Consider the following 17,187-nt stretch of genomic DNA (forward strand, 5'->3'; position numbering starts at 1 on the left):
GGAAAGAGAGAAATCACCCCTGCAGGGGAATGTCCATGCCACAATCCTTTCTCCTCCATTCTCTTCACAGGATTTTAGGCACACACACACATCCAGTGTGTTTTTCAAGCCACCAGGTCCGAGACTCAAAGTGCACAGTTGGTTATGTGGGATCCAGCCATCTTAATTACCATACCACCTGGTTGGGCCTAATTTTTTTTTTTTTAATATAAAAAGAATCTGGGTAAATTCTTTCATACCCCTAAGCAGATGCTTCTTCCCCTAGATCCCAGGGCCCTGTGAACGAATGAGGAAGGATCATGACCTAATCCTGACCCAGAAATCCAGGCAGTGAGAAACTGAGCAGCTCTCACAGGCTTTGCCCTTTACTCAGGCCAAACGCCAGGAATGAGGCCATTTCAATCCTTGCCAAAAGGGAGGAAATGGAGCATTCGTGGCCCGGCCTTGACGCGGTGATCCATGGCTGGCAGGGCACACCAGACCCAAGCCCTTTCAGACCTCACCCATGTTACCCACAAAAGAGCAAATCTGTCACTTTCCCTGGGATTTATGGGTGCAACTGAGGACACTGAGAACGTTAGCAAACAGTTGCTGAAGAATCAGTGAATCAGGGGCCTGCAGTTAGCGTAAGTTTGAGTCCCGGACCCAGTGGCTTAAAACTCATGCCGGGCGCGTGTGCGTGTGCCTAAGATCCCGAGAGGAGAATGGAGGAGAAGGGATTGCGTCATGGCCATCCCCCCTGGGGGGTGATTTCTCACTTTCTGTCTCTATCTCTCTCTTTCTGGTGAGCGCACGCGCCCTATAGCAAAAACCTCTCCAAAAAAAAATTACATAAAATAAAATAAATAAGGAAATAAATTAATTAAATGAAATTAATTATTTAGAAAAAGAATCAGTGAATCACAAATTACAAGAGTAAAATCTTAACTTGCTGTCAAATCACAAGAACGACCCTACTTTATTTTTTATAATCTGCTAGAGGTGCATGCGTTTAGCAGGGAGAAAAAGACAGAGTGAGAAAGCACCCTCCTTGGGGAATGATCGGGCCGAAGCCCTTCCCCTCCACCTCTCCCTCCTTTCAGAATGTTGGGCATGCACACATGCATCCAGTGTGTTTTCCAAGCCACCAGGTCTGAGACTTGAACCACGCAGCTGGCCATGTGGGATCCAGTCACCTTAACCACCATGCCATGGGCTCGCTCCCCAAAATGTACTCTGTATGAAGATTTTTTTCCCCAGCTTTACTAAGGTGTAATTGGTATACTAAAAACCACACATTTTGTATATAATTTGGTGAGTCTGGACAAATGTACACACTTGCGTTATCATCATCACAAAGTGAAAAACATACCCATCACCTCCGAACATTTGCTTGTGTCTCTTTCTAAATTAAAGTGGAAAATGAGAAGTGGGGGAACCAGCAGTTAGCGTAATGGCTATGTCGCTGGACTCCCACGTAGTCGACCGCGGTTCGTGTCCCGGACCCGGTGGCTTAAAACTCACGCCGGGCGCGTGTGCGTGCGTGCCCAAGATCCCGAGAGGAGAATGGAGGAGAAGGGATTGCGGCGTGACCATCCCCCCTGGGGGGTGATTTCTCGCTTTCTGTCTCTATGTCTCTCTCTGTCTGTCTGGCGAGCGCACACGCCCTACAGTGAAAATCTCTCCAAAAAAAAAAAAAAGAAAATGAGAAGTGGGAAGGATCAGGTCCAGTCACGGCAGCACAGGAAGTGGTACTCTACTCCATGATGCTGAAGCCATGTGGAAGACTAGGCTTTGCATCCCCGGTCGACCTGAACATGCTAGGCACAGACACGTGGACCTCCCTAATCCTGGATGGCTGAAGGGCTACGAGAGGATTGTGGTATGGCAAGACCCTGTTAGTAGTTCCTGTCTCCCTCTCTTTCATATAAGAAATTAATTAAAAATTTAAAAATAGAGACCGGCAGTTGGCGTAAGGGCTATGTCGCTGGACTCCCACGTAGTCGACCGCGGTTCGTGTCCCGGACCCGGTGGCTTAAAACTCACGCCGGGCGCGTGTGCATGCATGCCCAAGATCCTGAGAGGAGAATGGAGGAGAAGGGATTGTGGTGTGGCCATCCCTCCTGGGGGGTGATTTCTTACTTTCTGTCTCTCTTTCCGGCGAGTGTACACGCCCTATAGTAAAAAAAGAAAAGGAAAAAAAAAAACCTCTCAAAAAAATAAATAAATAAGAGTAGAAGGAATCAATGTCTCAGAATGGTTCTAGATATTTAAGTTTGAGCACAGAAGGCTATCTGAAATCCAGAAGTTAAAGCTTGCTGTGTTAGGCCAATGCTCCTCACACTTCATTATCTGTATACAAATCTCCCAGGGATCCTGCTAACATTAAATGTGAATTTTGATACGTTGATCTAAGATGGGGCCTGACAGTTTGCATTTCTTTTTTAAAAAATGTTGCTATAGGGTGTGTGCACTTGTTGGAGAGAGAGAGAGAGAGAGAGAAAGTGAGAAAACACACTTCAGGGGTGGGGATGGCCACATTGCAATCCCTTCTCCTCTATTCTCCTCTTGGGATTTTGGACATGCGTGCACACATGCCCAGCATGTCCAAGCCACAAGGTCTGGGACTTGAACTGTGCAGTTGGCCATGGGGATCGAGCCACCTTAATTACCACACCACTGGCTGACCCAAAAGTCTGCATTTCTAATAAGATCCTGAGTAGTGGCCTGCTGCTGCAGACCCAGGGTTCATACTCCAAGCAGCAAGGAGCTAGGCCATCATGCACAGAAATCCAGAGGCTACAGGGCTGGCGAGGAGCAGGTCACTCTGTAAGTGGCTCTTTACACCAACCAATGGCCAGAGCTTAGTCCATCTTCCCAGCAGGTGACAAGCTGTTCCAGACACAGTGCTGCACTCAAGCCATAACCGACATCACAGCGGCTGGGGGGCCCCCGCTCTGGAGGTCCCCGGCTGGTGAGCAGTTCAAGGCATCTGCAGTTCTTCCTGCCCTGCCCTCGGCTTTGTTCTTCCCTCTTCTCTCTTCCCTTCCAGTTTTTCTATCTCACTCTCTCCTGTGCACGTCTCACACTGTTAACCTGTCTTATGACAAAACTGGGGGAGGGAAAAATCTGTTTTTTATGTATTTATTGGACGTAGGCTAATTTTCCTATCCTCACTCTGATGGATGAAGAGTTTTCTATTAAAGAAGGGAGCCCCAGGGCCCCACAGATGGTGAAATGGTTCAAGTCCCAGACCTGGTGGATTCAAACTCATGCCAAGATGAGTGTGCGTGTGTGCCCAAGATCCCAACAGAATGGAGGAGAAGGGATCGCAGCATGGCCATCCCCCTTGAGGGATAATTTCCCGCTTTCTGTCTCTCTCTGTCCCTCCAGCAAGCGCACTTGCCCTATAGCAAAAATATCTCTCTTCAAAAATAAAAAAAAAGAAGGGAGTCCCTATAGGGTTTTTCTTTTCCTGTGGGTGAGTGACCCTACAAGTCATAAAAAGATGGATGAGAGGCCGGCAGGTGGTGCAGTGGTTAAGGATGCTGGACTCCCACATGGCCGACCGTGGTTCAAGTCTCAGACCTGGAGGCTTACTTTCTCACTTTCCCTTTCTCTTTCTCTCTCTCTGGAAATAGTAAAATAATAATAATAAATAAAGCTAAAATAATTCTTAAAAAAGATTAATGAGTCCACTCAAGAGAAGGTCAGAGCAGCAGTGACAAGGAGGGGACCAAAGGCAAACAAACAAACAAACAAACAAAAAAACACTTTGTAAGCGGTTGGAAAGTCAACATGGAATTCTGTAATTTTCACATAAGGAAAAGTGGGAAAAGTGGCATGTGTCGTCGTCGTCCCCTCCCTCCCCCCCACTCCCCACAAAGCAAAGGCGGCTCTCTGTCCCCAGTCCTCCTGGGAACCACTGCCACCTTGTGGCCACGTAGAAAACTGCCACCCCAGATTTGCCGTTCTGTAAAGGGTGCCAACTGCAGTAATCTCGATGTTAGCCCTGCGTCCTGGAGGGGTCGCTGGGCTCCTGGGCCCCCTAGGCTGGGTCAGCACCCAGCGACCCCTTCTCTTCATGGACTGCTTGGCTTCCCCTAGCCTGCTCTCTGCTGTCGGGGTCCCTCTCCATCTCAGGGACAACAGACCACGCAGCAGGGCAGTCTCCAGACTTCCTGCCTCCCACCCACACACTATGCCTCTCAGAGTCTGTCTGTCTGCAAGGAACTCTGTACCGACCACCCCCTGTGCCCAACACACAGAGAGGGGTGCCAACGACAGACTTGGGGGGGGGGGACGACACTGCACTGCCAGAGGGTACCAGGTCAACCTGTCTGATTTCATACTCAGTGTTTCCCAAACGTATTTGACTGTGAACTTTTCAGACGTGAATTCAATTAATTAATGAGGATGGACGCTACGTGCCCACAGAACCCCCTCGTGGTCCCGTGGTTCCGTGTCCTGTAGGCACTTCAGGAAGTGCTGATCTCAGCGAGGGGTAACAGAAAGAGAAGGTGGAGCTGGGTGGTTCTGAAGGCCCTTCCTGTCCCTCCATGTCTGGATCCTACAGGCCAGGGGAGCCCACAGTGATGAGCTGGGGAGGAAAGGATGCCCCAGAGCTGCCAGGCTGGGGGTGCAGGGAAGCGCGGGCCATGCTGCCCTCCGTGCAGGGGCCTGGGGGAGTAGCCACGGCTTGGGCAGAGGCTGGCGCCTTGCTGTGGTACCAGGAAAAAGAGAAGAGGAAGCAGAGAAAAGGAGTCCTGTGTGAGGGAGCCATGTCCAGGGAACACGCCCTCGGCCACAGCTTCCACGTGCTTCCTCCGCACCTCTGACTAGGAGCCCTGGTAGTTTCCTGGGCCTTAATAAAAATCTGCCACACTGTCACCTGTCCTCAGCACACAGTTAACACCCTAGAACAGCACACGGAGTGGGAGCACGGACACTCAAACGCTTGCTGTCTACACGGAAGTTAGTTAGGGTGAGTAAATACCTGAGCCACCCGCTGGGTAAACACGGAACAAGAGGCCAACCCCTCCACCCCCGCCTCCCCACGCCTCCGCCAACTCCCACAGCCGGCTGGGCAGGACACGCTGGCTCAGCAATGGCACCTGGCCGCCCAGTACATTAACTCCTGTACAGGCTCTTCGGGATGCCTGTCCACTCGCTGCCTGTGCCCCAAGGTGGTCAGGAGACCACTGGGATCAGATGGCATTCACAGGACACCTCTGCCCTGCTTGTTCTAAGAAACAGAACACTAGCGCCTGGTAGATGCAGCTCTGGCACTGTCCTTGCAGCCCGGGGGCTTCTCTCACTGAACCTTCCCTGCACCCTGAGGGGATGGCATCTCCAAGAGGTTATGTAAGGAGCCCAAAGACACAGGAAGTGTCAGTACCAGAACCATACAACAGGGGTGTGCACCACACACAGGGGCGTGCACTGTACAGTAAGGATACGCACCGCACAGCAGGGGTGTGCACTGTACCGTAAGGATATGCACCACACAGCAGGGGCATCCACTATGCAGCTGGGGTGTGCACAATATAATTGGAGTGTGCACCACAGGGCAGGGTGTGCACCATACAGCTGGGCAGTACACTATACAACTGGGGTGTGCACCATTCATCATGGGGCCACAAGTGTTTGATCTTCACACTCTTAAAAAAAAAGAAATTACTGGGACTAGAGCTAGTAGGTGGCATGGTGGTTAAGGCGCTGGACTCCCACAAGGCTGACCACGGTTTGCATCTCGGACCTAGCAGCTTGTTTTCTCACTTTTCCTCTTTCTCTCTCTCTCTGGTGAGCACATGTACCCTATGGCAAATTAATAATAATAACAACAAATAAAATTAAATTAAAAAGTGGTTCTTTAAAAAATAAAAATAGAAATTACGGAGCGCTCTGGGCTAACTTGTGCACTGTGGTTAAGGAGGATAGATCCCACACGGCTGACTGGCTGTTCAAGAGCCAGACCTTGAGAAAGATGCAAACACGTGTGCATGTCTGCCTACCTAAACTCCTGAAAAGAGGGGGAGGCGGTTTTGCTTCAGGGTGCATGTGCTCAATAGGAAAGAGACAGAGAGAAAGAAAATGAGAAATCATCCCCCTGGGGGGATGGCCACATCACAGTTCCCTCTCCTCCATTCTCCTCTTGAGATTTCTGGGTACAACCACGCACCTGGAGTGTTTTTCTGGAGCGCTCGGTCCAGGACTCTAACCGTGGAGTCAGCCATGCGGAACCCAGCACCTTACCCACCATGCCACCTGCTGGCCCACACGCTAGGTATTTTTAATCCATCACCTGGCCCTTTACATATACGAAAATAGGCCCAAAGAGACTCTGGAACCTCGAAGTTAAGAAAGAAAAGCAGGTCAGTGCAGTTTATGGATTTCTAGGTCTTTTAAAATCCCGAAAGGCAAGAGCCTAGGGCTTGCTTCTGTCCTACAGCCATGCTCACACCCTTGTCAGGATAAGGCTTAAGGATTTATTCTAGCTTACAGTAAACACACTGTGTGAGTACAATGGTCTGGAAGCCTGGAGAGACAGCAGGTAGCAGTGGGTTCTGGACCACAGGAAGCACACGGCACCGGGCATCAGACCTGCTACCTTCCAGACACAGCTCCAAGCTGTGTGGTGTTGACAAACTTCCTGGTCCCTCTAAGCCCTTACATTTTGTCTCTACACGTGAAATCCTCCAAACTTTACAGAAAATGCATATTATGAGAAAACTGCACAGATTTAAACTTTCGCTGTACCTTATCACATAAACTCATACTTTAAGTCCATTCTTTTTGAAGTCCCCTTATATGTGAAGATGTTTTGTAAACTAAAGGATCATTTAAAAGTAGGGGATTATGACTGTTAAATGCACAACTAGGAGGCAGCCAGGTGGCATGGTGGTTAAGGCAACTGGATCCCACATGGCAGACTGTGTGGTTCGAGTTCTGGACCCAGCAGCTTGAAAACTGCCAGGCACACACATGTGCATGCCCAAAATCTTGAGAATGGAAGGGAAGGGATTGCCCTGTGGCCATTCTGGAGGATTTCTCACTTTCCCTATCTCTCTCTCTCTGGTGAGTACACATGACCTATAGTAAACTTTTTAAAAATTTAAAAATTGGGACCAGTAAGTAGCATGGTGGTTAAGGTGCTGAACTCCCACATGGCTGATGATGGTTCAAGTCCCAGACCTGGTGGCTTGCTTTCTAGCTTTCTCTTTCTCTCTCTCTCTCTGGCCAAATTAAAAATAACAATAATAGATGAAAATGAAATAAATAAGTTAAAAAGGAGGATGAAAGGGGGCCAGCAGTTGGCATAATGGCTATGTCGCTAGACTCCCATATAGTCAACCACAGTTCAAGTCCCGGATCCAGTGGCTTAAACTCATGCCAGGCACATATACGTGCATGCCCAAGATCCCAAAAGGAGAATGGAGGAGAAGGAATCGCAGTGTGGCCATCCCCCCAGGGGGTGATTTCTCGCTTTCTGTCTCTCTGTCTTTCTGGCGAGTGAGCACACGTGCCCTGTAGCAAAAACCACTCAAAAAAAAAAGGGAGGATGAAAGAAATCATAAGGGGCAGGCCACACAGAGCTGATGGGAGCTGAGACCAGGCACCAGCTAGACCTTTCCAGGATGTCAGTGTGGCGAACCAAGAACCTGCCACACCCACCCGTGGGCCACTCCCTGGGAATGAGGCCTGTGCCACCCACCCAAGTCAGTCAAAGCCGGTCAGCAAGGAAAGGTTCCTGTAAGAACTGTGGCTTCTGGGGGCCAGCAGGTGGCATGGTGGTTGGGGCACTGGACTCCCACATAGCCAACCACAGTTTAAATCCCAGACCAAGTGGCTTGCTTTCTCTCTCTCTGTCTCTCTCCAGTCAAGTTGAAAAAATAATGATCATAATAATAAAGTAGAATAAATAATTATTTTAAAAATTTGTGGCTTCTGGGGGCCAGCAAGTGGTATGGTGGTTAAAGAGTTAGATTCCAATATGGTCAGTTGTGATTCAAGTCCCGGACATGGCAGCTTGCTTTCTTGTTTTCCCTCTCTCGCTTGCTCTATATCTCTGATCAAATTAAATAATAATAACAATAATTAACAAAATTAAATAAATAATAATTTTTTTTGAGAGGTTTTCGCTATAGGGCACGTGCGCTTGCCAGAAAGACAGAGAGAGACAGAGAGATAGAAAGCAAGAAATCACCCCCCCCAGGGGGGATGGCCACGCCGCAATCCCTTCTCCTCCATTCTCCTCTTGAGATCTTAAGCACGTACGCATACGCGCCCGGCGTGAGTTTAAGCTGCCAGGTCCAGGACTTGAACCACGGCCGACTACTTGGGAGTCCAGCAACATAGCCATTATACCATCTGCTGGTCCCAATAAATAATTCTTAAAAAAAAAAAAAGAATTGTGGCTTCAGGGCCAACCAGTAGTATGGTGGTTAAGGTGCTGGATTCCACATGGCGACAGCATTGTGTCCAGGGACCTGTGCTTTGAAAAACATAGTAGGAGCATATGCATTTCCAAAATCCCAGTGGGATAATGGAGGAGAAGGAATCCTGTCTGCAATAGGGGTGCTTTCTCTCTCTCTCCCTTTCTAGCAAGCGCACATGCCCTATAGCAAATCAAAAACAAACAGAAAAGGCTGTGGCTTCCTAATTCCTAATTAAGACCACTAAGAGAAACCTGACCACCAGCTGGAGGGACTCTGGAAGTCCTATGTGACCCCCCCCAACCCATAGTGTCACCTTATCTTTACAGCTCTGCTGCCCTCCTCACGAACTCGCACTGGGCCTCGGTGCCTGGTGGTCTCCCCTGGAGTGGGCTCAGAAAAGCTGAGCAGAGGCTGGAACCAGCTGCTCTATCCTGAAAGCCACCAGGCCACCTGCCATCCCGTGGTCTGCTAACGTGACGAATGAGGGAGTGGCAGAGCGCTCACCTCGTCCATGCCAGAGGCGGTGAAGAAGATCCCCACCTCCGCGGCATATCTCTGCAGCTCCCGGTACTGGTCATGGCTAAATTCCAGGTGCCGTTTGTGTTCCCCATAGGTCTTCCCCCAGGAATGCTTCGAAGTGTATGGCCTCTCCAAGGCTTTCCGATTGAACTTGAATTCCAGTTCGCTCTTCTGGAACTTGGCACAGTCGGCCCCACACTCCTGCAACACACATTAACACAGTGTCTGGTGACCTGTCCTGGATTCCTGGAGAGAACAGAATGTTCGCACAACTGCCGTGACATTGTTAGCTTTCTACACAATGCTGACTAACGTCTGGGAGAAAGAAAAAGTCGTTTGCTGGTGAGAAATCCCTAATTTTCCCTCTTAAAGTGAAAAAAAAAAGAAATGAACCTTTTTTGCTTTGTTTTAGGTTTTTGCCATGGGGTGGGTGCACTCACCAGAGAAGAGAGAGACAGAGAGACACAGAGAGAAGGAACGTGAGAAATTACTCCTGGTGGGGTGGCCACGCTGCAATACCTTTTCCTGCATACTCTTCTTAGGATCTTGGCCATGCACGCACAAGAGCCCAGCATGAGTTTTAAGCCACCAGGTCTAGGACTCCAAGTGTGGACAGTCATGTGGGAATCTAGTCGTCTTAACCATCATGCCACCTGCTGCCCCCTTGTTTTGCATTTTAAGATTAAAAATAATGAATCAATGGGGCCAGTAGGTGTCGTGGAGTTAAAGTGGTTTGACTCCACGTGGCCAACAGCATGGTTCAAGTCCTTTCTGTCTCTCTCCCTCCCTTTGGACTTGGTGGCTCGAAAAACACACAAGCATGTATGCATGCATGCCCAAAATCTTGAAAGGAAAATGGAGAAGAGATTGTGGCATGGTTATCCTCACCCCTCCTCCAGGGAGTGGTGTGATTTTTCACTTGCCCCCATCTCTCTCTGGTGAGCGCACATGCCCTATAGCAAAAATTTAAAATAATAACAATAATAATGAATCAGTCTTAAAGAACATTTTAGGTTATATAACTCAGCCCGGGATAGTAAACTGAGCACCGGACCAGAATTCAGGAAAGTCAGATTCCGGGTTCACTCTGATGCTAACTGGAACGAGTCACTTCTCATTTCTGGACTCCATTTCTTCATCTTTGCAAAAAGCAACCTGAGCGGGGCTGGCAGGTGGCGCAGTGGTTAAAGGCACTGGACTCCCACATGGCTGACTGTGGTTTGAGTCCTGGACCTGGCGGCTTTCTCTCTCTCTCTCTTTCTCTCACTCTGTCCCTCTCTGGTCAAATGAAAATAAACAAATAGATAAAGTTAAATAAAACAATTCATTAAAAAAAAAAAAAAAGCAACCTGAGCTAGCTCCGGGATTTGTAAGCTATTCCAATGAGCCCCTTACAGGGGTAGAAAACAACTGGGTGGGTCCCTGTACCCCTTCCCTTTTTCTCAACAATAGTGACTCTGCTTCTGGCTGCTCCACAATGGCGCTTTTCTGCAAGCCAGGTTTGAACAGCAGGTTTGTCGGCACAAAGCAAACAAAATTTAGAAATGCTCAGCCTAGGTGATCTCTAATGAGGGGAAGTGATACTTTAGAAAATAATTAATTAATTTAAAAAACTGGATCATCTGACTATAAAGCTATAATTCTATTGCCAGTCAGCCTCCAATCTCCCGGAATTGTTTTAAAAACTACTCAATAGAAAGATTAAGTAAAATCCCCTGAGGTCTGAGTTCACTGCCACTTCTGTAGACACACAGGCTTTAATGGTGTTGAAAACCTCTTGGGTCCAGCCATGTCAGTGCTGAGTGCCACTCCCACTCCTAGAAAAGTGACAGGACAGCAGAGCCAGTCCTCGGTGCAGAAGGAAGGATGAACATCAGAGGCCCAGCTGAGGTGCTGCAGGCAGTGGCATGCTGGACTGTGGAGCTGGAAGCCACAGGGCAACCATGGTTTGAATCCCCAGCCTGGTTGGCCTGAAACATGCCAGGCAGGCACGTGTTGAGTGCCCCAAATCCAAAGAACTGGAGGACCGAAGGAAGAGGACTGCAGCGCGACCAGACCCTGTGGAGGGTATTCCTTTCCCTCCCTCCCTCCCTCTCTCATATGTACTCTCACACATTCCAACGACATTTTTAAACATTAAAAAAATAAGGACCAGCCAGGTGGTAGTGAAGGCAGGTAGATCCCACATGGCCAACTGTGTGGTTACAGTCCCAGATGCAGCGGCTTGAAAAACACTGGATGCACACTTGTGTGCCCCAGATCCTGAGAACCTAATGGAGGAAAAGGGATTGTGGCATGGACATTCCCCTGGGGGCGTTTTCTCACTTTCCTTCTCTCTCTCTGTCTGTCCCCATCTGGGGAGCATATGTGCCCATTAGCAAAAAATTTTAAAAATAAATAAAATAAAACGGAAGCATCGGAACTGAAAGTGACCTTGGGGAACAGAGTTCTCATTGTCTGGATGAAGAGCCTAAAGTCCCGAAGGACCTGATCCAAGTCACAGTGTCTCTGACAGAGCAAGCCAGACCGCTTTCCTAAAGGTCACAGAACATATATGTCCTGGCAGGTGGCCGTGACCTAGACTCCCACTATACCAGGCCTCCAGCAAGCTGCAGAGGAACATTGTCAAAGAACGGTGCTTCAGGCTCCCTCTGCCTCCTGCCTCCACTGAACAAGTAGATTTACTTTCAGGAAGTTAAAAAGATCATTCCCTTCTAGGCAAACCCGCCCTTTACAGGAAGAAGACAAAAGTGACTTAGAAACTGCGATGAGAACTCAGATAAAGTTCCACTACATTCTGGCCAGCAGGTGGTGTGGTGGTTAAGGTGCAGGATTCCAACATGGCCAATTGCGGTTTAAGTACTGGATCTGACGGCTTGAAAAGCACAGCGGGCACATGCATGGGTGCATGTGCATGCCCAAAATTCCTAGAAGAGAATGGAGGAGAAGGGACTGCAGCATGGCCACCCTCCCAAGAGGGTGATTTCTCACTTTCCCCCTCTCTGTCTCTCTCTGGTGAGTGCACACGCTCTAGAACAAAAACCAAAAGAAAAAAATCCTCTTCTTTTCTCAGTTTCTTTCTAAACCCGGGTGGTTTATTTATCTGTTTAATGCTATAGTAGACTCGAGGTTGAGAAAACACGATCGCCATCCCTATGTTACCCCAACACCAGTGGTTCCTTCACTCCAGGCTCTATTGCTTCTCTCCTGGTAGAAACAAGCAACGGAATTCCATGAGGAGCCAAGATGGGATACTCCATTTGCATCAGCATTTGAAAGTTAGGGACCAGATGGTGATGTGGTGGCAACACAACTGGACCCATATGGGAAGGGCATCAGTTCACCTCCTGAGACCTCCCTGCATGCACCTGTGGACACGCCCATGTCCACAATCCTGGTGGACGAAGACTAGAGGTAGAGCAAGGTGTGAGGACCCTGTTGGGGATGCCTGTCTCTCTCTCTCTCTCTCTGGAAGAAAAAAATAAACTTAAAAATTAATAGGGCCCAGCCTCCATGGCACAGTCAGTAGCATGCCTGACTACAATGCTGGAAGCCACAAGGTGAATTAGCATCCGTATCCCTGACTCAGTTGGCTTGAAACATGCTGGGTATCTGCATGAGTGCCCACGCTAAGACAAGCTGGAGGACTGGAGGAAGGAGAATGCAGCATACCAAATGTTGTGGAGGGTGCTCCTCTCTCTCTATTTCATGAGTACATGTATGTGTGCTAACATGAATAAAGAAAAGAAATCGGAAAGTTAGTGGGACCAGCAGATGGCATCATGGTTATGGTGCTGGTCTCCCATGTAATCGACTGCAGTTCAAATCCGGGCCTGGCAGCTTAAAACCCATGCTGGGCACATGTCTGTGTGTGCCCAAAATCCTGAGGAGAGACTGAAGAAGTGATTGTGGCATGGCCGTCCCTCCATGGGGTGAATTCTTACTTTCTGTCTCTGTCTCTCTGTTTCTCTGGCAAGCACATGTGCCCTATTGCAAAAATCTCTATTGAGGGACCAGCAGTTAGCATCATGGCTATGTCGCTGGACTCCCATGTAGTCGACCACGGTTCAAGTCCCGGACCCAGTGGCTTAAAACTCAAGCTGGGCGCGTGTGCATGCATGCCCAAGATCCCAAGAGGAGAATGGAGGAAAAGGGATTGCACCGTGGCCATCCCCCCTGGGGGGTGATTTCTTGCTTTCTGTCTCCCTGTCTCTGTCTGTCTGGCAAGCGCATGCACCCTATGGCAAAAACCTCTCAAAAAAAAAAAAAAAAAAAACTACTAAAAATATATTTATTTATTTATTTATAAATGTACAGTAAAAGGAAGGGAAACTGAGGCCTAAAGAGGACATCACCTGTTCAAGATTATTCAGCTAGTAAACAATCTCTTGTCACCAGTCCAGTGCTCTTTCCACTATAAAACAGCCTCAACCTCTGCATTCTCCTCCTCCTAGAGAACTATCCTTAAAAATATTGTAACGTTGGGAACCAGCAGTTAGCGTAATGGCTATGTCGCTGGACTCCCATGTAGTTGACCACGGTTCGCGTCCCCGACCCAACGGCTTCAAAATCACGGCGGGCGCGTGTGCGTGCGTGCCCAAGATCCCGAGAGGAGAATGGAGGAGAAGGGATTGCGGCGTGACCATCCCCCCTGGGGGGTGATTTCTCGCTTTCTGTCTCTCTGTCTCTCTCAGTCTGTCTGGCGAGCTCACGTGCCCTATAGTGAAAATCTCTCCAAAAAAAAATTGTAACTTTGGGGACTGGCAAGTGGCGTGGTGGTTAAGGCGTTGGACACTCCCACATGGCCGACCATGTTCGAGTCCCGGACCTGGTGGCTTGCTTTCTCGCTTTCCTCTCTCTCTCTTTCTGTGTCTCTCTGGTCAAATTAAAATAAATGAATGAATGAATAAATAAAATTGAATAAAATAATTTTTAAAAAAATTGTAACATTTCAGGACCAGCAGGTGGCGTGGTGATTAAGGCGCTGGACAATCCCACATGGCCGACCAGGGTTCAAGTCCTGAATCTAGTGGCTTGCTTTCTCACTTCCTCTCTCTCTCACTCTCCGTCTCTCTCTGGTCAAATTAAAAAAAATAATAAATGAATGAATAAATAAAATGATTATTTTTTAAAAATTGTAACATTTCCATGGCTTTACTATCTTTAGGTATTTTTATAACTTCAGTATTCAGAGGTCACACCTTGAAAAAACAGGCTGCTCTTCTAAATGATGAGCAAGAATTTCCCTAAAAAAACAAAGTTACCCAGGATGGCTGGTGAAGTGGTAGTTAAAGGCAGCTGGATCCCACATGGCCAACTGTACAGTTTGAGTCCTGGACCCAGCGGCTTCCAAAACACACTGGTCTGCCCCAAAACACTGTGGTCTGCCTGCACGCATGCTCAAAACCCAGAGAGAGTGGGGAAGGGATTGCTGCTGGGCCATCACTCTAGGGGATGTTTTCTGACTCTCTCCCACCCCTTCTCGGGAAAGCTCACTCACCCTGTAGCAAGTTAAAAAAAGAGAAAAGTTTCCCAACAAAGGTTAAAGCCCTATAGCTAGGAGGACAGATTGAAAAATCCATTGTTAGCTGCATGCCTTTGAGCAAAACACTTATCTTCTAATCCTTTGAAGTGAAGTCAACAACATCTACTGTATTGGGTTGTGGGAATTAAATGAGATGGTGCATTGGAAGCACTTAGTCCTGGGGGCCAGCAGGTGGTGTGGTGGTTGAGGGTGCTGGATTCCTGTGCCGATGGCAGTTTGAGTCCCAGACCTGGTAAAGGCAGTTTGAGTCCCAGACCTGGCGGCTTGCCTTCTCGCTTTCCCTTTCCCTCTCTCTCTCTAGCTCATTAAATTAAAAAATAATAACAAATGGAATTAAATAAATAAATTATTATTTTTTAAAAAGAAAGAGGGACCAGCAGTTGGCATAATGGCTATGTTGCTGGACTCTCATGTATTCCACCACAGTTCGAGTCCCAGACCCAGTGGCTTAAACTCACACCAGGTGCATGTGTGTGCGTGCCCAAGTTCCCAAGAGGAGAATGGAGGAGAAGGGATTGCAGTGTGACCATCCCTCCAGGGGTGATTTCTCATTTTCTGTCTCTCAGTCTCTCTGTGTCTTTCTGGCAAGTGTATGTGCCCTATAGCAAAAACTTCTCAAAAAAAAAAAAAAAAAAAAAAAAAAAAAAAAAAAAAAAAAGCACTTACCCCCAGACCTGGTAGGGCAAGTACCCATATTATTACTTTTGTGAAGTTATTTTTATGTTATTATTAAGCACAGAGGGCACATGTGCTTAGAGAGGAGAGAGAAAGAAATAAAAAGCACCCACCAATGGGGTGTGGTCATGCAGCAGTCTTTTTACTTCTGTTTCTCCATTCCTTCATGATTTGGGGCAAGCACTCCCAAGCTGCCCAGCTGGGATCTGAACCATGGTAAGCCATGTGGAATCCAGCTCCATATGCACAGTGCTCGACCACTGCACTTCCTGCCTGGTCCCTGCAAAGTATTTTCTGATTCAGTGGTTAGGGTTCAACACAAGCATTTAATCCAGGGGGCCTGCAGGTGGCATAGTGGTTAAAGCGCTGGACTCTCACATGGCTGACCACGTCTGAGTCCTGTACCTGGTGCCCTGAAACTTACACCGGGTGTGTGTGCGTGCGTGCCCAAAATCCCAAGAGGAGACTGGAGGAGAAGGCATTGTGGTATGGCCATCCCTCCTGGGAGGTGATTTCTCAATTTCTATTTCTCTGCCTCTCTCTGTGTGTCTCTGGTGAGTGCATGTGCCCTGTAGCAACAATAACAATAAAAAAAAGCATTTAATTCTGAAAGACAAGAAAGATAGAACCTAATTGCAAATGATATGAAATGTGGATAGCAATAACAAAGAGAAAGGAAGGAAAAATGGCATGAGTTATCTTTAAACCAAGGAAACAGAGTGCAGACATATGCTGGGGGCTACGCCCACAGTGAGGAATATGAGGGCCCCTATCTTCACAGGACTCAGTCTGAGACAGAAGCTTAAACAAAGACCAAAGACAATGTAATGAAGGGGTGGAAGCAGTGGTTGGAGAAGGCATTCAAGATGTCGACCCGAACACCTGAACACAAATTTACCAAGAGAAAAGGGAGCGTGCATATCTATAAATATACCACAAACGAACATTTCTTGAGTCCTAGTATATGCTTTACACAAGTTTCTCAGGTAATATTCATAACCACTCCATAGGGTAAGTCCTATTATTATTAATCCCAACTACTGTTAGAGGGTGAGACAGTGAGAGAGAAGCACCTCCCACGGAGTATGGTCCCGTTGCAGTCTGTTTTCCATTTCTCCTTTTGGGATTTTGGGCACACAAGCACACGTGCTGGAGTATATTTCAAGCAGGGTTTGGGACTTGAACCGCCTTGTTAGCCATGTGGGACCCAACTGCCTTCACCACCATGTCACCGGCAGGAGCCAAGTCTGATTTTCAAAAGAGGAAGCCAGGCTCACAAAGGTTAAGTAACTAGCCCACCTTCACACCGCTGGTAAGTGATGGAGTCAGGATTTGAACCCAGAGCCCAGGTTTTTACTCACTTCATATCCCATACTCACAGGGAATGGCAGGTGAGTGAGACCACAAGGGCTTCCAGGAACTCTTAATTCCCCAGAAACAATTCAAATGGTGCCGCAGGGGGTTGGGGGTTGGGGGTGGGGGTGTATGTCAGAGATTAAATATGAAGGGCAAGAAAGGCCATGCCATTAAGTTCTTAAAGCCTATGTTAAGGGTGTCACTCTACCCGTGAGCTGTATGGAACCACTGAAGGTGCCAGGTAAGGGGGTGACCTGATCAAGGTTGTGTTTTAGAACGATCATCCTGGCACCATAAGGGGGGAGAATGGGGTCAGGTTGGAAGGTAAATGCTGTCATGACATGTCAGAAGGGCCGAGTGGGTGAACACAGAGCTTAGAAAGACAGAAAACGACGCAAGTCGGCAGGAGACAGGCCGGACGCAGGGGACGGAGAAGCAGAGGAAGGTGGTCCCGGTTCCATGCGGCCCCGGCCTGCTCTGGAGCCCCACTTCCCGGTGCTCTCCCCTCACCTTGGCAATGCGGATCATGCGCTTGGCCACGTCCAGGTCGCCCTGGTGGTTCTGGCCGATCTCTGCAATGATGAAGCACGGGTGCTCCCCGCCCACCCAGCGACCGGGGCACAGCTCCAGCTCCAGCGGCATAGCGGCGGATCGTGCTCCGGCGTCTCGCTGCCA

General features: G+C 48.4%; 1 protein-coding gene across 1 annotated transcript in view; it reads right to left on the bottom strand.

The window, feature by feature from the left end:
- NANS (N-acetylneuraminate synthase) overlaps nucleotides 1-17,181 on the bottom strand; it is a 25,808-nt gene extending 8,627 nt beyond the window's left edge. Inside the window, exons 1-2 of the mRNA XM_006143698.2 lie at nucleotides 17,023-17,181; nucleotides 8,922-9,137 (exon numbers count right to left, since the gene is read on the bottom strand). Of these exons, the coding sequence (XP_006143760.1) occupies nucleotides 8,922-9,137; nucleotides 17,023-17,154 (348 nt within the window). The 5' untranslated portion in view covers nucleotides 17,155-17,181. The remainder of the gene's footprint in view (nucleotides 1-8,921; nucleotides 9,138-17,022) is intronic.
- Nucleotides 17,182-17,187: the final 6 nt, after the last annotated feature.

This window comes from Tupaia chinensis, unplaced genomic scaffold (genome assembly GCF_000334495.1).
Source record: "Tupaia chinensis unplaced genomic scaffold, TupChi_1.0 Scaffold000104_1, whole genome shotgun sequence".
Taxonomy (NCBI): domain Eukaryota; kingdom Metazoa; phylum Chordata; class Mammalia; order Scandentia; family Tupaiidae; genus Tupaia; species Tupaia belangeri.